Raw genomic sequence first — 22,067 nt, forward strand, 5'->3', positions numbered from 1 at the left:
CAATCTTTTCTCCTCTCATCTATACCCTTTGCCTCCAAAATCTATTATTACAAACCCAGAACTTGATAAGGAACTTACGTCACAAATCCAGCTGCCTTCTGGCCATCTACATCTGACAGAAGAAGTATAATCACCCAAATTCAACTTTCACAAATTGAATTCCTCTTTCTTAACAAAAATAAAAATCCTCCTCCTGCCTCACATGGATTCCAGCGCAGTGAAAGGCACAGCTAGAACCCAGACCGTACCCTCTATGAACCCTTTCCCTAATCCCAAATCCACTGAAATCACCCCGTCCTATCTACCCAAATCCAGACCACTATCATCATTTGCCCGCACTGCCCTCTTGATAGTCTTGCCTTTAGCCTTAGTCTACCCTTCAATCCACCCTCCTCACTGCAGCCAGAGTGACCTTGTCAAAAAGCAAATCTGAACATTTCAGTACCCTACTTTAAATCCTTCAATAATTTATTTGATAAATATTTTAATCACCATTAATGTTAGTTACTCCACGGAGGCTCAGCAGTTCAATGACATTTATTTTAGTTATATCTTTTTTGTAGGTTCAACACAAAAGAATCATGAGGACATTTTTTCAAATCCTGAAAACTCCTTAAACATACATATAACAGCTGATACATTTAAAAGAAAAGCACGGAGCACAGTTTGTAAAAGCAAAGACTGAAAACACCTGAAGACCACCAAAATGAAACATTATCCAGCCAGTAAATAGGCACTATCATATGTACTGTTGTTGCATGAGCTCTAGGATCTATTATTAAGTGGGGGGAAACAAGCTATACACAAGTGTGCAGTATGCAAGCATTTGTCTGAAGTGTGTTTTAAGGATATAAATGTATAGACTTATATATGCTAGAAATATCGCAGGAAGGGCACAGTGGATGGAAATAGTGGTTGCCTCTAAAAAGGGAAAATAGGTGGAAGATAAACAGAAACTTTCTACTGCATATTCTTTCAAACCTTCTGGCTTTTATAGTATGTCTAGTTATTACTTATAATTTTAATGATTTCCCCCTCCTCGGTTCCATACATACAAAATAAAAATTTCAAATGTACTGACTACAAAAACCTCTCTGTACTTCATCCCTATACCAAAGTTAAAATTATGCACTGATCATTTGGTGTAGCATTACATTTCCTTCTTGACAGTTCATGAGTTCAACTTCAACATTTTATTCAATATTTTACTACTGCTAAGAAAGCTGTGGGTAATGACACCAGTGACCATTGCGTGCTAATTGTACTTGCTCCCTGGAAAAGCAAGACAGCAGCACCAGGTAACAGAAATTTATTGACATTAAAAACTTTAGGGATTAAGGAAAGCTACAAATCTTAATTTCCCAGAAAATTCAGAAAGAGCAGATCAAAATAAAAGTGCCCAGTATCCTCCAAAAACAGTGCAAAAGATTTGTAGGTATCTGCAAAAAAGTGAAGCAAATGATACTACATGGAGACACAGTTATAACCATTAGTGGAATGTGATTTAATTCTTATAGAGGTTCCCAAAATGTCAGAGCTGAACCACCTCACACATTCAACAGAAGAGAGAAGTAGGCTGTGTGACCTTTTAACAGCACACACACCTCCTGCCCTGGGCTTCCTACTCTTCCCTCTTTCCCTCCCTTCTTTAGCCACCAGACTAAACGCTCCAAACATGGGTGTCGTCAGTTGGTCCTTTTATGCCCCACTGGGGGGAATACACTAGACTAAGCAAACATCCCTTCAAGATTTCACGGCAAAGACGTTTCAACCAAAGAAGGGATCACGACCAGTAAGATAACGCGGTCTGCCGGAGTAGAGAAGGTCTGTGGGAAGAGGGGTGGGGAGAGAAACCGCTGTCTGATGGTGTCTAAAGGGGAGCTGACACCAGATCTACTGGGAGGTGAGAGCATCACGCAATATACTACTATCTGAAAGCCCAGTTGGGTGGAGAAAGAGATAGTCGACTGGCAGTGAGCGAGCTGGGGGGGAGGTCCGCTGGGAAGGTGAGTGGGCAGCGATGGACCTGCCCAGGACCTGGGGGTCGCAGTGGGTTAGGGGGCAGCGGTGACTGGGTCTCAGAGGAACTGTGATCACCGAGTGTAACGGAGTCTGGAGGCTCCATTAAGGGTCCTAAGAGTCTGAGGGACGTTCTAAAGGGGTGTGCTGGGGTGGGGGTGGGGGTCCGTGACAGACTACCGGGGCGGCGGGAGGGCCGGAATAATATCTAGCCAATGGAGATATGATGGGTGGGGTCTACTGGGGACCCCGGGCAGTGATCGGGCGTCTGGGAGGCTCCAGGGCAGACCCGCTCGCGGGGCGTCTCCGCTGGGGCGGGGCCAAGGGGCCCCGCAGGAGCCCAAGAGCGAGACTGAGACGTGGGCCGAGCCGGGCTGCAGGGCCGCTGGGCGGCTAGGGCGGGTCTTACCTCGGGCTCCGCTGCGGTGGCCACCACAGCCCCCTCCTCTAAGGCGGAAGCTGCCTCCCACCCTCGGCCCCAGGGTCAGGCCGCAGGAGTCAGCAGAGGCCGGGGCCAGCGAGGGTCGGACGGTTCCGGCAGGGTGGGCCCAGCTGCCTCAGGGTACGGGCGAGCGGCCGCCGCGCATCCCCCGCCCTGTCAGAGAGACTCCGCCCGGCCTGGGCAGGCACATCCCCCGCCGCACCCCGCCCAGAGAGCACGCGTTGGACCGCCGCCTCAAGCGTTGTCGCCGCCTCTGCCGGTGCCGCGGGTGCCTCCGCCGCCGCTTCTTAAGGTCCTGGATAGATTCTCAGCAGCCACAACCAACCGCCGCCGGGTCTCTAGTCAGCTCCGGCCCGCGCGCCCCCGACTCCGCGCACGCGGCCCCGCCCCGCGCGACTCCTCGGCTGCAGATGAGCAGGCGCGCGCGCACTTAACTCCCACGCCCCCTACAGCCTGCCAGAATCGCCGACCACGCCCCCGCACGTGACGCCTCCAGAGGACATAGTATGCGCTTGCGCGGGCACGCCCCCTTTCGCCCGCCCCAATTTTTCTTCCTCACCTTACGGCAGAGCTGGTTCCTCTGCCTTAGATGCTCCCTCTACTAGAGAATAATGTCGCAAGGTTGGGATAGAAAACTCGAGGTTTGCGACCGTAGCTCTCGCTTTCCGGCCAATACCCAGGTGCCTGAAGGCTGGTTGGGGTGGTGAGGCCCGAGGCAGGTAAGAAGTCGCCTCCCCACTTCGGTTTGTCTGTCAGTGTGTCCTGGCAAGAGACTGCTTTGCTGCCCACGCAGATCTAGCGTATCAGTGCCCCCTCCCTGTTCTGGCGCAGGGTTCTCAGCGCCGCCCCTCTTAGCCCCCGCCCCTTTTCACACACACGTCCCCCCACCCCCCGCCTTTCCCCGCCCCCGACCTCCGATTCCTAGCCCTCCTTTCCATTCATTCCTCAGACTTCTCCCTGTGTGGTTTCCATGCCTTGGACTCCAGAAAGTCAGAAGCGAATAAAATGGTCTCAGCTTTAAGAACTGCTGTGTTATGTGGGAGACGATGAGAGAATCCGCAGTTGTAGTAAAGTAAAATTATAAGAGAAAAATAGTACAGGATACTCTCTGAGCTTAGAAGGGCCGCTGATTGTATAGAGAAGGACGCGAGGAAACCCTTTCCAAGACGACCTTTGGGTCACTCATAAATTGTGATAAAAGGCTAGTGAGCAGTAGCTGGCCAAAGAAATAGAAGCAGAGCTAGTGACAGGTACAAAAGTATATGACAGTATTGATCTGGAAGAGTAAAAAAATAGAGGAATTGAATATCGCTGGTGGAAACCATACGGGTGTAACCTACACTTTAAGGAAGCATCGTGTGGGAGAGATGAGTGAGAATGTGTGCTGCAAGAATGTTTTGTTTAAAGATGGGAGACTCTTAGGCATAAAAGTGTACCATTGAACCGAGAAGTGGACAGTTCATGGGTAAGGTGCCTAATTTATAGGATCAAGAACACTAATGGAACTCAACTTTGTATGCACATTAGAATCATCTGGGAATCTTTTTTCAAAATAAAATCACTGTTGTTGCTCAACAAATTAAACAAACCAATTAAACAAACTTTAGGATTAGGGCCCAGACATTAGTATTTTCTCCTAAGGTGACTAATTCTGAGGGTTGAGAGCCACTAAGCTCTAGAAAAGAGAAGGATGGGAAGTAGGGAAGAACAGGAAAGTGATGGAGTTAGCTGTGTAACATTAAGATGGGAGTCATTTGGTGAAAAGAGAGTTGGGGATGGAATAAGAAGCTCAAGCAGAGTGATGGAAGTTTTGAATAACTGCTCTGGGAAATGGGAGAGACCATTCCTGCCTTTCCCTTCAGCACATTTCCATCCCTCAATCTTAATCAGGTCCACCTCACTTATGGCTCTCCTCCTCTCCCTTTCCCTTCCATCCAGGATTTATCAGCTGAGGATCCAGCCTTAGAGCACAAGGATATCCTCATTTCTATCCCCCAAAAGAAAAGAGTTAAGTCAATTTATGAGATTCAAAGGCTAACTTCACTCCTCTAGAGATTACTACACACAGTGAGTGCCTTGCCAATTTAAAATCTGTCTTCTGTTATCATTTCATCATTCATTTGAGTTAGGAAAGATATACAAAGATATTTAAGATACAGCCCTATTAGAATCTCATAGTATTAGGGAAAACAAACCTTTAAAAGAAGAAGGGTTCACTTTGGCTAATAGAAGGGCTGTGAAGGCAAAGCCCAAGCTAGTGCAGGGCTACTACTGTCTATTAACTAGGGTTAATCCAAAAACCTGTCTCTCTGCCTCCAGATAAAAGGGAGTCACTGTTGTCTGGTATAACTAGAGCATAGTATGGAGAGTAGGGGTGGGACAAAGATAAAGATGATAAAGTGGGTGTCAACAGATTGAGGAGGCTTGAATTCCGTGCTAAAACATTTAGATTATATACTATAAGCAATTGATAGGTATAAATAACAAAGGTAAAAATAAAATAATGTCTTTTACACGAGGGACCTCTTTGGCCACCTGGCCTGTGGGCCCTATCTCAGAATGCTTTCATTATTATTTTTTTTAATTATTAGTTTCAGGTGTCAGTGTTTTTAAATGTATAAAATAAAATAGATAAAAACAAATGAAATTTTATTTCAAGTTTTAAAAATATTTAGAACTATGGATGTAGCTATATATGTACTTCTTTATGCATCAAGTAACATCTGACGGCAGGTCTAATTGTGTAACTTCAAAATAATGACTACAAATTATATTTTGAGATACCTGTAACAACTTTAATATGATGTGAAAATGTCCTATTTCTGTCGGTGACAAAACACATAGGGACTGCTAATGCTATGAATTATTGCCTACACTTATTGAAGAAAATGCCAAATTTCAGCTAGAGATTATTGAAAATAAAAATGCAATTTTATTTCGCAACGCAAGTCCATGGAACCTTTAAATTCTGCCACATCCTGGCCCATGGATCCTAGATTTATAAAAAGCTCACGGTAATGGTTTTAAGCAAGAGCATGACAGATCAAATCTGTGTTTCAGAAAGGTACTAGAACAGTGTTCACTTCCCAACCTCTGTGTTGGTGCTGGAGTGGGAACTGGCTATTTTCTTCTGCTCCTCCAATCAATACCTTAAGGGCAGCAACCAGGACTAATCCACTGTTGCCTAATAATTGGGGTCTGCGGAGAACTGTGCTTGTGGCTATCTATGTAGGGGCAGTACTAGGAAATAAACTGGGAAAGATAGATTGGGGCTATTTTTGTGGAAATCCTTGAATGCCAAGCTGTAATTTGTGCTTACTTTGGCAGATAATGGGGAGATGTGAAAAAATTTGGAGTACAATAATGTAATTAGAATTCTGTTTGAAAAATTAATCTAGCGGTAATGTGTAGGTTAGATCATCAAAAGAGAATATAGGAATGAAGAGACTAGACCTATTAAACAATTACATGATTTTTTAAACTGAATTTTATCATAAAATGATCTCTAAAGAGTCAGCTAAGTTACTTTATTTCCCCAATATGACTGGCCTGTCTAAAGAAACAGATATTGGAATAAACTACATGCCTTTCAACAGGGATGTGTACACCAGTTGGAAGTCAATAGCATTTTATGTGATCAAGAGGCTATTCCATTATTTTGTATTATAAAATGATAATATTAGTACTTCTCATTAGCAATGGCTTTACCACATATATCGGTTCCCAGATGTTGCTAAAGCCTTCCTTTGTTAAATTTCATCTACACCTGTAAATCATACATTTCTGACTTTTTAAGGTCAAGACTCCTTGCCAATCCCTTAAATCTCTTCGATGAGCACAATGTATTAGCAAACAAAAAGGAATTCCTCAAGGCCTAGGTAACCCATCTCTTTGGAAACTGATCAGTATCAGGCTTTGTAAAATTTACTGCCCAAATCCCAGTTAGTCCCCAAATTGTGTACTTTTTAAAACATGTTGTTCAAAAAAATTGAATTTGGGGTCCAGGATTACTATCCAAATGAGTAATGTAAAGTTATGTAACTTTCTGAACCAGATTCTCAGAGAGACTACCTTCTTGTGCATGACTAGCCTATATTAACTTTCTGTCCATTTAACTATTGGATACCATGTGGCTGGTGATATGGTTCAATACAGACCAAAAATCAGAGGTTGAGGTTCATCTGTCTGTCCCCCTTTTGGAGGGAAGGGGGAGTGGGTCTATCTTAAAGTAGAGAGAATACTTGAAAGTTATAAAGCTTTTAAGGATTTTTATTGCAGAAAAATCTCTAAAAGTTATTTTCTCTCGCTTCCAATTAAAAGGCTATCTCTTGGTACATTCATCTGTTTTGAAAGCACTAGAACACAGTTGTAATGCTAAAAAATTGTCACGATTATAGTTACTATTTTTGAACATCCATATTATTAGAAGTTTAAAAGCCTTAGATCTGCCTTCCCTAATGGCCAACAAATAAATACTCTCAGGATAGTGTGATAGGTTAAATTCTATCAAAACAATAGCAAGGGGATTTCTGACCTTATTTGGCTCTAGTCTTTTCACTACTGTTTATTGCAGTAACTTGGCACTTTAACAGCTAAAATAAATAGTTGCTGAAAATGTTTAGCTCTACTCAATAATGTATAGTATAATTCAAACTTGGTCAGATAACTCACAAGTATTCATGTTGATTAACATTTAAAGACAAATGGCAAGACAGAAAATTCTATACATTATAATTGAGTCCCATCAGACTGTTTTTCTATTAGCATAGTACAGTAATACATCCATTCATTCATTAAATATTTATTGAGCCTCACTGTGTTTCAAGCACATTTTTGAAACCCATTAATTAGGAGTTTGTAATAACAATTTACTTCTTAACTGTCTATGAAAAAAATAACTTACCAGGCTTTGAAATCTACAGGACAAATAAGATTAAAAGATGATAGCATTTCATACTCTTTCAAACAATGTGTTTGTGTATAGCTACTATGTGATGAACACCATGGTTATTTATGAAATCCAGCAGATTGTAACTCTAGCTCAACCACACCTTATCAGCCTTTATTTGTTACTATATATACGAAAATAAAGTTCTGTCCACTTCTTTATTAAATATTATCTTACTCAGGCCTCTCATTAAATCTAATGGCCTCCCCATATACTGTCTTTACGTCCCTAGTCATTTCAAATTTTGCAATTGTGTGAAATCATTTCTCAGAAAATTTTAAGTAAAACAAAGTCAATTTAAGAAAAGGCTGGTGTTTACACCAAGTTTATAGTAATGAAAAAAATTGTGACATAATTATAGATGGAAATGGTAGACTGAGAATAAAATTCTTTTCATGCTCAATGACACCTTAGCCATTGATAACTACGCCTAGTAGCATAGCAGTAAATGAAGAGCCTTGGTGCTAGAAGAAGTCCTAAAAATTCACCTGGTCTGTCTCCTTGGCCCAAGGCTGGACCAAATGGAATTTATGGCAATAGAGTTACCAGGCATCATCATCATCATCATACCAACTGGTTTTTCTTCTTTGAGAGCTGAATTCCTCTATTTGTGAAATGTTGATAAAGGGATAATGAAACAATTTACAAAATTGAAATCTTCCAATGTTTATAACAACTTTGAGTGTTTCAGTTTTTCAAAATGTATTGCATTTCTGTATTTTGTTCAAGAAAGTCGTTCATTTATTAAAACTTCTCCAGTTTGTCAAGCACTGAAGATAACAGGAATGAGTAAACTCTAATGTCTGCTCTCAAGAGATATATATAAATCTTGGTAATTTTTACATGCCTCTTTATACAAATCTCTGAATGCTTTAGGCTACATTAAAAGGAAGTGTTTAATTGGGGAAAATTGAAACCAAAAAAAAAAAAGGCTTCAACTTCCTTCCTGAAAATTTTTTTGCTTATGCTGCCATGAAACACACATTTGATCTTGGATGTGATTCTTTTTGTGAAATTGTAAATGGAATCATACATTAGAAAGTTGGACATAATCTAATTTTAGAAAGCATCAAATTATTTTTACATCTTTGTGGTTGAAGGTTTAAATAAGAGAGATTAGACTTTCTTTTTTTCAGAGGACAGAAGTGAAACCAGTGAGTTGAAGACACACATATTTTAGGTCAGTATAAGTGTGAGAGGTGGTACACCTTTTTGTCTGAATAGAAATAGCTGTATTTACTGGTTATGTGCTCATTATAAAAAGAAAGGGGAAAAATAAAGCAGACAATATCAAAGTATGGAAGGACAAAAATTAAGTATTCTATTTTTATTTTTTAATTACAGTTGACATACAATATTTTATTAGTTTCAGGTGTACAACATAGTGATTATTTATAAAACTTACAAAGTGATCATGCTATTAAATCTAGTACCCACCTGACACCATACATAGTTATTACAATATTAATGACCATATTCCTTACTATACCCTACATCCTCTTAACTACTTTGTAACAACCAATTTGTACTTCTTAATCCCTTCCCTTTTTCACTCAACTCCCCAACCACCCTCCCATCTGGCAACCATCAAAATGTTGTCTGTATCTATGAGTTTGTTCTGCTTTGTTTGTTCTTTTTTTTTTTTCATTCCAGATATAAGTGAAGTCATATGGTATTTGTTTTTTTCTATCTGATTATTTCATTTACCATAATACCTTCCAGGGCCATCCATGCCATCACAGATGGCAAGATTTCATTCTTTTTTTAATGCCTGACTAATATTTCACTATGTGTGTGTGCGTGCGTGTGTGTGTGTACCACTTCTTTTTTATCCATTCATCTATTGATGGACACGCAGGTGGCTTCTACATCCTAGCCATTGTAAACAATGCTACAATGAGCATGTGGATGCATATGTCTTTTCAAATTAGTATTTTGAGTTTCTTAGGATAAATACCCAGAAGTGGAATTGCCGAGTCCTTCTTTGTCTCTTGTTATAGCCTTTGTTTTAAAGTCTATTTTGTCTGATGTAAGTATTGCTACCCCATCTTTTTTGTCGTTTCCATTTTCATGAAATGTCTTTTTCCATGCCTTTAGTTTCAGTCTGTGTGTGTCTGTCAATCTTAAGTGAGTCTCCTATAGACAGCATATGTAGGGGCCTTGTTTTCTTATCCATTCAGCCACCCTATGTTTTCAATTGAATCGTTTAATGCATTTACATTGAAAGTAATTGTTGATAGATATGTAGTTATTGCCATTTTTTTATTCATGTGTGTGTGTATATATATATATATATATATATATATATATATATATATATTATTTTATTTTCACTTTTCTTCCTAAAGAAGTCCCTTTAATGTTTCTTTTAATAGTGATTTAGTGGTGATGAACTCCTTTAGCTTTTTCTTATCTGGGAAGCTCTTTATCTGTCCTTTGATTCTAAATGATAGCTTTGCTGGGTAGAGTAATCTTAGTTGTAGGTCTTTGCTTTTCATCACTTTCACTATTTCTTGCCAATCCCTTCTGGCCTGCAAAGTTTCTGTTGAGAAATCAGCAGACAGTCTTATGGGAGCTCCCTTGTAGGTAACTAACTGCTTTTCTCTTGCTGCTTTTAGGATTCTCTTTGTCTTTAAGCTTTGGCATTTTAATTACGATATGTCTTGAGTTTATCTTGTTTGAGACTCTCTGCGCGTCCTGGACTTGTATGTCTATTTCCTTCACCAGGTTAAGTTTTCAGTCATTATTTCTTCAAATACATTTTCAATTCCTTACTCTCTCTCTTCTCTTTCTGATGCCCCTATAATGTGAATGATCATATGCTTGATGTCCCAGAGGCCCCTTAAACTATCCTCATTTTTTTAAATTCTTTTTTCTTTTTGTTATTCTGATTGGGTGTTTTCTGCTACCTTATCTTCCAAATTGCTGATTTGATCCTCTGCTTCATCTAATCTGTTGATTCCTTCAAATGTATTCTTCATTTCAATTACTGTGTTCTTCATTTCTGACTGTTGTTTTTGGTGGTTTTTTTTAATGTTTTCTGTCTCCATTTTTATGTTTCCTATCTCATTGTTGAAGTTCTCCCTGAGTTCACTGAGCGTCCTGATAGCCAGAGTTTTGAACTTTGCTTCTGGTAGATTGCTTGTCTCCATTTTGTTTAGTTCCCTTTCAGGAGCTTTGTTCTTCAATGTGGGACATGTTTCTTTGTCTCCTCATTTTGGCTGCATCCCTACGTTTGTTCCTATGTATTAGGGAGAGCTGCTGTGTCTCCTGATCTTGGTACAGTGGCGTTATGTAGTAGGTGTCCTGTTGGGTCCCGTGGCTCAGTCTCCCTGGTTCCCCAAGCTGGGTGCTCCAGGTGTGTCCCTTGTGTGTGTTGTGTGTGCCCTCCTGTTATAGTTGAGCCTTGACTGCTGTTGGCACATCAGTGGGAAGGATTGACCCTCAGGCTGACTGGTTGTGAGGACTGGCAATGATTACAGTAGAGGAACTATTGTGCAGGGGCTGACTCTACAGAGCAGGATTCACCTTAGCAGGGTTCTGGCGCCTGCCCAGTCTGCCCTTTGGGTATGCCATTTTTGGGGGTGGTTGCATGGTGCTCTGGTGTCGTCTGAAGCTGGACACCAGGTGTGTTAGTTCTGGGGCTTCTTGGGAGGGGCTCTGTTGCAAGCCAAGGTCAGCTGCTTCCTGTGCCCTGTTCAGGGCCACTTGTTATGAGCTATAAAGTGATCTACAGATGGTTACCACTTGTGCTCGGCTTGGAGATGCCTGGGAAAGGCTACACTGTGAACTGAGGCCAGCTGCTGCTAGTGCCAGGCTTGGGGCTGCTTAGCAAGAGGTACAGGGCACACCAAGGTCAGATGCTGCTTGTTTGGGGTTTGTGAACCTTTGAGAAATTTTAGGAAAGTCAACAGCATGAGCCAAGGCAAGTCGTTTGTATGGAAAAACCACTTGGGTAGGCCTGCAAGTTGGGTGGGGCAAGATCTCAGAATCACCAGGGCCTGGTAAATGGTGTTAGCCAGATTGATGGAGACTCAGATATGGTGCCCACTATGGGTGCAGGCTAGGTAGGGGGAGGGCTCAATTAAGGAACAATGTTTTCTGCCATCACTTCTGTCTGGGAGAAAGCTGCCCTTCCAGCCCTCGCCCTGAGCCCAGACAATTCAGTTCTTCCCTGTTTGTTCCTGGTGCCTTCTGAGCTGCTGCCTCAGCACTGGAGCTCAGAGCAAGTGAGTCCATCAGTGAGTAAGTCCGTAAGCAGGCCTTTTAAGAGGAACGCCTGGGACTCCAGCAACCCTTAGTCTCACTCAGCCACAATCTCCTTGGTTTTCACAGTCAGAAATTATGGGGACATTTTCTCCCCGCACTGGAACCCTGGGCTGGGAAGCCTAGTGTAGGGCTGCGACCCCTCCCTCTTCAGGGGGCACCTCTACAACTGAGATATCCCTCCTGATTTTTTTTTAATTGGGGAATATTGGGGAACAGTGTGTTTTTCCAGGATGTCAAGTCATTGTTTTTTCAATCTAGTTGTGGGGTGCACAGCTTAGCTCCAAATCAAGTCATTATTTTAAATCTAGTTGTGGAGGGCACAGTTCACTGGCCCATGTGGGACTCGAACTGGCAACCTTGGTGTTATGAGCCACGCTCTCACCACTGAGCCAACTGGCTGCCCACGGGCAGCTCAACTCCAAGCTCAAGCCATTACTTCTCACTGGACCATGTGGGAATCGAACCGGCGACCTTGGTGTTTTGAGCATCGCCTTCCAACCACTGAGCAAACCGGCCGCCCACCCTCCTGATTTTTAACTGCCACTCATGGGTGTGGGGACCTGCTCATTCCTCGGCTCTACACTCCCACCAGTCTTGAGGTGGCTTCTGTATGTCCTTAGTTATAGAACTTCTGTTCAGCTAGACTTCAGGTGATTCTCGATGATGGTTGTTCTGTAGTTTAGTTGTAATTTTGATGTGGCCCTGGGAGAAGGTGAGCACAATGTTTCCTTGGCCATCTTCACCAGAACTTAATAATCCTATTCTTAAAGAAAACTATACCTAAACTTTTGATGGCTATCATTCTTGATTATTTTTGGGCATATTGTTCTCATACAAATTTTAATATAACCATCCTTTTCATAGCATACCATGAACATCTTTCTACCTCAATATTTATAGCTACAACATTATTTTTTAGTGGCTAAAAAATAATCCATTGTATGGAAATCCTATTATTTAAATGTACCAGTCAGTCCTCTTTTGAACGTCCAGCTTGTTTCCAGTTTTTCTATTGCTGTCGTGAACATCCTTGTTAAATTTTTGCACACATTCTTAATGTTTCCCTTAAGATAAACTTCTAAAAGTATAATGCCTACATATACACATTTTTTAAGAATTCAAATGGCAAATTACTCTTCAAAAAGCTTGCATTTGTTTACCTTCCTGTCAACAATGAGAATGCCCATTTCCCCATGGTCTATCAGCAGTGCTGGTTACTATCAGTTTTCTTTGCTAATTTAATAGGTGAAAAAAGAAATCTTGCTTTAACTTGCATTTCTTTAATTACTAATAAGGTTTGAGTATCTTCTCATCTGATTATTGGTCAGTCATATAAGTGTATTAAGCTCTATTTTGTTCTAATATTTTTGTTTCATTTTTTTAATATTTAAATTTTACTCCATCTAAAATATAGTAATTTGGTATAAAGTGTGAGGTAAGGATCCAATTTCTTTTTTTATCAAATGATTAACAAGTTATCCTATTGTCATCAAATAACTCAACAAGCATATCTCAAACTTCACTGCACAGACAGTAAGGTGTGTTAATAGATATTCTACAACAAATAAAAACAAAAAGCATTTCATAGTCAAACGAGATTAGGGGAAAAAAATCAGACCAAGTTAAATTTCTTTATTGCAGAATTTACCAGAGGGCTCAGTAGTGGAGACCTGTTAGGCTAGGTCAAGACAAGAAATGACGATGGATTTGACTAAGGTGATAATAATGAAGATGGAAAGCATTGGATAGATACAGAGTATTTTGGCTGTAGAATCAACAGGACTTACTATCAATTGGATGTGAGGTACGAAAAAAATAGGAACCTCTGGAGTGGTATCTATATTTCATCATAAAGTACTAGGTTTAATTTCTGGTCATTATTACAGGAAGAACTAACACACAGAAGACACCAGTAAATATATTTTGGCCAAATGAATAAATGTGCTTTAAATAGATATTTTGCTCCTACACACATTTAAGCTACTAAAGCATAAGCTTGTGTTTGTCTTTATTAATTATTAGGGAATCTGCTTCCTAATTATTAGGGGCTTATGTTATAGGCATATCAACTATGGACAGTAATTAGACTGTTCCACTGAGGTATCCAAGCCAGCAGAGTAGAGTGAATGAGGCGGAGAAAATTGCCTGCAACAGTAGCAAAAGTTCTCTGGGAATCTCTTATTTTATTTTAAAACTCCATGCTGATTTGCATTTTAGGCTACAATATGTCCTTGTTTATGTTAATAATTAAGGTGTGTCAAGTTACCAATTAAAACATTGTTAGGTCAACAGTTAAATTGCTTTACTCTTTTCCTGCAAAGCTAGTGCAATTGATGCTCTAGGAAGATGCACTGTGATTATCGTGTGTTTATTTTTTGGTGTGTTTGTTTATTGATACCTGCTGGCACATAGCCATGTATCCAGTTAGAGAAGCCAACCACACTTGTGAGCATCTGCAGTTTGATACGATTTGAAACAAACACCAAAGAGAGTGAAGAAGGGAACTGCATTTATAAACTACTAACTTTTATAAGCTCAAAATGAGTAGAATAGCTGCACTTGGCACTTGTAGTGTTTTTGAAAACATAACCAAATGAGGCTGGGTTTGTTTGTTTATGTAATAATTAAGGGGGAAATGAGTAATGGTCACAATTCTGGGATAGTATGTTTTGCTGTTGGGCTCTAAAGTAAAATAAACTTATCTGGATCATTACTTCATCAACAGCCACAGGCATATTTTCCCAAAAATGAGAATTGCTGTATACCTTATGAAATGCTTGTTAATTAAGATCCTCATGCACATTGTTGATCTTAAGAAATACATATTTCATTATGCATCTATAAATTAGACAATTCTTATTTATATCCACTGTAATTAGTATTTTTAAACATTTCCTTATAAAAAATCCAGATTGAAACAGCAGTAACACCTCTAGTTAAAGGTTGGTTAATCTACCTGGAAGCTATCTTTAAGTATTTTAGTAACTAGATCTAATGCTTTATTAGACTTTTAAAAGCTCTTTAAATTAATTTAACCTAGAAATTTGCAATAGATTATTTAAGAGTGGTCTATAACAGGGATTGGCAATTTTTCTCTGAGAGGCCTAACAGTAAATATTTTAGGTTTTCCTCAGATAGCTCAAAAGCAGCCATAGATAACATGTAAATAAATAAGCATGACTTTGTTTCAGTAAAACTTTATTTACAAAAACAGGCAGTGGGCCAGATTTAATCTGTGGGCCATCCCTTGGACAAGAAAACTAAATTCTTTTAGGATTTTTTTAAAGAGGATGACAAATTTTTAAATTGATAAGGATAAGAGCTTAGACTTAAAATTGTAGAAACCATAGAATCACTTGCAACCATCTTAAAAATACAGGTACCCAGACCCTACCCCAAGAAATGGATCATGTTTGCTCCTTAAAATCCCCATAGATGATTCTGATATGCACTTCCGCCTAGAACCACTATTTATCTGGTCCAAATCCCAGGATATAGATGATGAAGCTGAGACCCAGAAGTTTAATGACTTCTCCAGAGTCAAACAACTGGTTAATTGAAGACCTGAACTGAATTCCAGATCTTCTGGCTCCCAATCTAGTGTTTTTTCTACTGAACCAGCAGCTTCTTCCCTTACTCACATCAACAGGAAATCAGAATGGCTCCTACTAAATTGTAAATTTTCCCTTTAAGTTAGTTTTTGTTACTTTTTATTTAATAACCCTATTTTTATAACAAACAAATACTCAAGTAGCGTTTTTAAGGGTTTTAAGATTAATATGAAAAAACTGTCTCTTCCTTTTGTCAAAATTAAACCTTTGTTTAGGAAGTGTTCTATATACTGTGAATTCTATGTTAGTTTAATTTTGCTACAGAGGTTGGAAGATACAATAAACTAAACCCTGTCATCGCAGGATTTGTGTGTCCTGACAACACATTAACATCACTGCTTCACTCTGAGGTTGGGAGAATAATTTTCTCTGGAGTTAGCACTCTTCTTAGGCCAGAGGTCGAGCTCAAGAGCATGGAGCTGGACTCTAGCCAGCTCTATCCTTTATGAGTTTGTGGCTTTATGTAAAGAGACAAACAAATGCTTTATTTGCGGGAACTCTTTAAGATCCATTATCACCACCCCAAATACAGGGAACAGGGAAGGAAACTTTTTTTTGAAAGTCTGCTATATACCACGTCTCCCCGAAAATAAGACCTAACCGGAAAATAAGCCCTAGCTTGATTTTTCAGGATGACACCCCTTGACAATAAGCCTAATGCATCTTTTGGAGCAAAAATTAATATAAGACCCCGTCTTATTTTCGGGGAAACACGGTACCAGCCATTGTGCGGAGTATTTTCACTCATGTTTTTCATTTGCGTAACAACCCTGTGAGGCAGGTTTTATTATTACCTCATTTTACAGATGAGGAAAATGAGGCCCTGAAAGAGGATGAATAACTTGCCCAGGGTCACATAGATAGCAAGTGGCAAAGTCAGAGTCTAGACCCAAAGCCTCCCTGCCCCAAAACGTAGAACTATAATATATTTTGTAGGATTTTACAAAAAAACTCTGAGGAGGTCATTTCTTCCCAGTTCACTCCCCAATATTCTTTACCATCCACCAAAACCAAGTACATAGGTCTTTTAATTCTGACAGGCTTTACTATTAATGAACAGAGGAAAACAGACAAAATACAAAAACCAAGGCAAAAATGGGGATGCTACAGCCAATACAAAAATCTTAGGAGGCCTTATTTCTCTTTTTTTCCTCCCTGATCTGTATCTTCTGACTCCCTTTTTAAAACGTTTCATTTGTCTGGCAAACATTTACTTTACCTCAGACATGCCAAGGATGGTTCTAGATGGCTCTCGGTTCTTTTGCTAGGTCCCCTTCCTTCTCCTTTTCCCCTACCCCATTAATAGTGGGGCCGTCGTCCTCCCAGTCTCCACAGCTAAAACCCCCAAATCATTTCTTAATTCTTTTTCTCTCTTATCCACCCTTCTCTGATCACTTATTGATTCTCTGTCTACAATATCTTTCCTTCCTTGCCTCTCCATTCTTACTACCATTTCCACTTGTTTAGGACATGTCCTCCTACCTTTCAATAAAAATCTAATTGCTCTGTACCTCCAATTTGTCTCCATACCAATTAATCCTATATGCTGTGGCTGAATACTAGTTTTCCTAAAGCACTCACCTAGCCATTAATGTCTCCCCTTTTCCTCCAGTGTAAATTCCAAACTCTTCCACCTGGAATTCAGTCCCCACTTAGCTTCTAGCAATCTTCCTCGAACCTTCACCTTCACCCCTACACTCACTTCATTCCAGCCTGACGGAGCTACACAGCTAAGGGCACTTCACCTGCCTCTCTGCCTTCTTAATGCCGTCTCAGTGCATCCAGCTCTACCTGCCTTTCAAGAGCCCACTTTTGTGCCACCCTCCCCTTGAAGTCTTTCTTGATCTGAGCTCTCCTTCCCTTTCCCCCTCTTAGCCAGGAACGACTGTTCCCTTTTCTGAATTCCCATACATTTTATGGGTTTCTTCTCTCGTTGAGTGGAAGTCACCTACACACGTTTGTATTTCCCACAGTACCTAACATTAGGTACTCAGTAGGTGTTTAATGACTAAAAGAGGTATAAATGTTCATTATGTGTTCATTATAACATAATGGGCTTAAGCTCAGTAAGGGTCGGAACTGTAACTACTTAATTCTCATTCTGATTTTCAAGTTCCTACCACTTAGGAAATACCCAATAAACATGTTAAATACATTCCAGTTACCAATTATTGAGATATAAATTTCTTGATGACACAATAGCTATCTGAAAATACTACTTTACGTTATATATTTTTTTATTTTAGTTACCTATGTTTCTTCATTTTACCTTGATAAATAACCAATGATAAAGGTCATGAACTAATATTCTCACTTTACAGGAGAGGAAACTAAGGTTTAAAGAAATTAAGTAGTTTATTTATGATCACAGAACTGTATGAGTAGCAGAACTGAGCCTAAAATTCAAGTCTTCACATTTGAAATTTAGAGTTATTTTTCTTGGCCAAGGGTGGTTAGGCCAAAGGCTAGTTTGGTTCCATCTGCTTTAGAATTGTTGGGGTTGAACTATTATAGTCATGCCGTATGGAATAGGATTAGGTCCTTGACTAAGGATGTTGGATGTTTTCAAAAGGAAACAGATAAAACGCAAAAACTCCTTCTGAACAAAATCTTGGCCCTGCCTGTGGATACTCCCTCCCAGGTGAGGTGCCTGTCTGTCCGGCCACTCTTCTTGGAGGCTCCTATCCCTCCGTGGGTTGGCTGTTGAGATGTGGGTCTGATTTCAGCTGGCAGCATAGGAAACAGGTTTCCAGGGATTTGCCAGGCCGCACAATCTGGCACTCACCACTCCGTAGTATTCGTGAAGGGCACGCGAAGTGACTGAGGGAGCCTTGCTTGCTACACAAGCCGTCATTCTCTTTCCATATTCATAGCCTCTGAAATCCAGTCAGATCACCCTCCACACTGTTGCTTTTGCTAGACTGCTGTTTGCTCATTGGCTGTCAGGCTGGATATTAAGCATCATTGTAAGAAACAATCTTCTGAAACTATTTCATCTATTATAAGGACATTGTGGGACATTATTCATTGTGATACACCACGTCTTTTATGAACATTTCTTGAGAGAAAACTGTCTGACTAATACAAAGAAAGTTTTCACCTCTCCTGAAAAATTGTTTTTACCTTATGGACATTGTGAATGTTTAACTTAATGCTCTCTGGTTAGCTGCCAAACCGCTTAGAGCCAAATTTGTGGTCTCCCCATAACAAATGTGCTCTATGCCTCGTTAACTTTGTTCCTGGCTCCAGTTTATGTCTCTGCTCAAGTTATTCTTTCTTCTTAAGAAAATCTTCATTCATGCCATCTTATTTTATATAAAGATAGTGAGATGGATGGATAGATAGATACACACTCATAAACAGCCTTATGTTGTTTCTGAAATAGTTCATATTGTGACAGACTGTAGCACATAAAACCTCCATTGGTTCTTCTTAGTTACCTCCTTTACTTGAACTTTTTTCCTTTGAGGGGTATGTTTATTTTTTTAATATAAGTTTTTGCAGGGTTTTGATTATACGAAAATGGTTGTGCCACAAAATTTAATTGTTTTAATAGCGTAACCAAGTGGTGAAATACCTGGCCCAATGGCCAGAATTGATTAAATTGATGTCATAATTCTAGCCCCGTCTTTCACAGCTGTGTTAACCATTTTCTTACAATACGTTTTGCTTTGCAGTCTCAATCTACATGTGCTAGTTTGTTGAGTTGTGATTTTTAGAAATAGTTATGCTGCCAAGTCTGTCTGTTAGGCTCAGATATTATGTTACCTTAACACACTTAATCAGAATTAGTGTCTTTGTCAGCACCTCACGTCAGGTGACCGCGAGCATATGAATCTTCTCGTAGGACTTCTCTTGCCCCTACTCTAAGTTAGTCATGCTTTTGTTTGGTCCAAATAATATGAATTGGATATTTGTTTCCAAACTTCATTTGCTTTCATTGGTTTAGAGCTCTATCTAGATTGTCTGATCATCTTACTAGTAAAATCCAATGAATAATACAAATACTATTTTTACAACATTTTATACTCTTTTAATACCTTCAAGTAAAGTTATTTGGCCTTTCCTACAAACTCTCTGAAGTGTGTAAAGCAAATACATATGCTGTTGTTACAGGTAACAAAAATGAGGACAAAATCACTTAAATGACTTGCTCAAGATGATACCAGCAAATCAGGGTAGAACCCGGGCAAGACGCAGGTCTCCTGATTGCTGTGCCACACCACTACCTATCAACAGCAAAGGAAGTCCTGACTTACATTGTAAACATTGCACAGTCGTTTCTTACCCCTCGAGGTTAAAGATGGGAAATGGGCAGACATGTTAGCTACGTCACTCACACTCTTGCTGGGCAGAATCAGGAGTGAGGTTCATGTGTATTACTCTCCTGAGTTTTCTGTTCTTGAAGCTGCAGTTCCTTTTAACTACAACTCCAGTCACTGTCTCTTTCCATTATGGAATGAGGAAGCAATATTTTATCTTATCTCTGGAAAATTAATGTTGAAATGAAAACTATTTCCCTTGGTAATTAGTAACATTTTTCTGTAGACTCTGAAAATTCATCTTTAATATAAAAATAATTTGCCACTGTTATCACACATAGTCATTAAAGGGCCAAATGTATGGTTAACGCCATGGAGTTTGGTGAGACATTCGTTATAATTTTAACCAATCCATGCTTACATTTCAGCATGGAAAATTTCCAAAGTTTTCATTCTAACTAATTGTTAACAATAAGCACTTAGGCTAGACTCCCCTGAATGCTTACTCTCAGGCATTGCTGCTAAACAGTTTACAATTATATTTAATCTTTACCGAAACCCTGGAAGAGTGGCTATGACTCATGGTCCGCCTCCGACAGCCAGGTATCATATTCAGCAGTAAATACTGTCTTCTGCCTTTCTTTCAGCTCCTGGGATTTCTGGGAGCCTGGCCAGGACGAGATGGACCCGGTTGTCCTGAGTTACATGGACAGCCTACTGCGGCAGTCAGACGTGTCACTCTTGGACCCCCCGGGCTGGCTCAATGACCATGTCATTGGGTTTGCCTTTGAGTATTTTGCCAACAGTCAGTTTCCTGACTGCTCTGACCACGTCGGCTTCATCAGCCCCGAAGTCACCCAGTTCATCAAGTGCACTAGCAGCCCGGCCGAGATCACCATGTTCCTTGAACCCCTGAACCTCCCCGACAAGAGAGTTGTATTTTTAGCCATCAATGATAATTCCAACCAGGCAGCTGGGGGAACCCACTGGAGTTTGCTGGTTTATCTCCAGGATAAAAATAGCTTTTTTCATTATGATTCCCACAGCGGGAGCAACTCAGTGCATGCAAAACAGGTAGCAGAGAAGTTGGAGGCTTTCTTAAGCAGAAAAGGAGACAAACTGGCTTTTGTGGAAGAGAAAGCCCCTGCTCAACAAAACAGCTATGACTGTGGGATGTATGTGATCTGTAACACGGAGGCCTTGTGTCACCACTTCTTTAGGCAACAGCCAGAGTCACTGTTGCAGCTGCTCACTCCTGCATACATCACAAAGAAGAGGGAAGAATGGAAAGATCTCATTGCCAGACTGGCTAAAAATTAGCTGTTGAAGTATATCTGTGACTTTGGAAGTCTCCTCTTTCTGCCTGTCCCCATTTATTGGATGGCTGCAGTCTCGGTGCCTGAGGGAAGATGCCAGGTAGAGGGAACTTAGGATTCTTACTTTTTCCTGAAAGAATGTCACCTCCTGTATTATCCTAATGGAAAGTTTCACTTTAACCTGACTGGATAGCAGTATGTGCTGTGAAATGTCTTGAAGTTATGCACCAAAACCTTAAAACCATGCTATCTTAACATTTATTCATTCTCTTTTGGTCTCCCTTTGCCACATTGGCTTATTCCAAAGGAAAAGCAGTGATCTGTAAAACAAATTAAGAATATATAAAATCTAGAGGAACACAAGAAGAAAACTATACAAGAACCAAAAACTTCTTGCACACTGGCTAGAAGCAAATTAAGACCTAACCTAATTTAAAATCTAAATATGCGAATCAATTACTCAGTTCTGTGATATCTCTTCCGTTCACCATACAAAGCTTTCCTGGCCATTTGCAAACCCTTTGCAAAGATTTGATAAAGATAATGTTAGCCCATCTAATTGTGGAATGCTTTAAGAAAGGGGGAATCTTGAGTTGCTTCATTAAATTAAATGGCTGTGGTAGACCTCTTAGTTTGCTCAGTGAGTAGGTCGATTTGCTTCTCTGGATTAATAGCTTTCCTTCACCTTGTCTATTAGCCATGCGCACACTCCTTCCTTATATCCAAAGTTCTGTGGTTTTAAAACTCATAGCTGATAACTTCCTAACGCTATCTGATATTTCAGATAAATATTTCTGCTTTCTGTTAGTCATAGTTTTTCCTCTCTTCTCTATCCTTAATCTGGCAGAATTATTTTGTTAATATCGTGGTGATTTCAGGACTATTATATATGAAGCTTACAGACTAAAAGTTGGTTTGTTTTTGATATATAAAGGAGAAAAAGTGACCTTTCTCAACAACCCTTTCACTTAATTCAAAATGCAAGCAATGTAATTTTTTAAATGTGGAACCAAGAGTAAAAAGAAATGCTATCCCTCCTAAATCACTGATGTGTTTTTTTCAGAATTGTTTCAAATAATTAACAACTAGATGATATGTTGGGTACACACATTAATTCTATTCCTAATGAGAATTAGATTTCAATGCATATGAATGAGACTTGAAAACCAAAGATTAACTTCAGCCATTAAAGTGATTTCA

General features: G+C 39.9%; 2 protein-coding genes across 21 annotated transcripts in view; one reads left to right on the forward strand and one right to left on the reverse strand.

The window, feature by feature from the left end:
* The window catches only part of MYO9A (myosin IXA), a 265,178-nt gene extending 262,023 nt beyond the window's left edge, over positions 1-3,155 (reverse strand). For 6 of the 17 annotated variants that reach the window (XM_074328221.1, XM_074328215.1, XM_074328217.1 and 3 more), the window contains exon 1: positions 2,429-2,829. The gene's annotated coding sequence lies outside the window, so the exon portion shown is untranslated. Of the gene's footprint in view, positions 1-2,428; positions 2,865-3,020 lie in introns of those variants that run through there. The other 11 variants (XM_019735965.2, XM_019735964.2, XM_019735961.2 and 8 more) reach the window with 3 other exon arrangements.
* Positions 1,776-21,909, forward strand: SENP8 (SUMO peptidase family member, NEDD8 specific). Of its 4 annotated transcripts, XM_019735967.2 has the most exons (3): positions 3,053-3,180; positions 4,400-4,528; positions 20,199-21,909. In XM_019735967.2, the coding sequence occupies exon 3, from the start codon at positions 20,233-20,235 to the stop codon at positions 20,869-20,871; it is 639 nt and encodes a 212-aa protein (XP_019591526.1). In that variant the 5' UTR covers positions 3,053-3,180; positions 4,400-4,528; positions 20,199-20,232; the 3' UTR covers positions 20,872-21,909. The 4 variants fall into 4 exon arrangements, with proteins under 4 accessions (XP_074184325.1, XP_074184326.1, XP_019591525.1 ...); XM_074328224.1 differs by lacking the exons at positions 3,053-3,180; positions 4,400-4,528 and adding an exon at positions 1,776-1,903 and having other exon boundaries at positions 20,199-21,008; XM_074328225.1 differs by lacking the exons at positions 3,053-3,180; positions 4,400-4,528 and adding an exon at positions 1,803-1,824 and having other exon boundaries at positions 20,199-21,008.
* Positions 21,910-22,067: the final 158 nt, after the last annotated feature.

This window comes from Rhinolophus sinicus, linkage group LG03 (genome assembly GCF_036562045.2).
Source record: "Rhinolophus sinicus isolate RSC01 linkage group LG03, ASM3656204v1, whole genome shotgun sequence".
Taxonomy (NCBI): domain Eukaryota; kingdom Metazoa; phylum Chordata; class Mammalia; order Chiroptera; family Rhinolophidae; genus Rhinolophus; species Rhinolophus sinicus.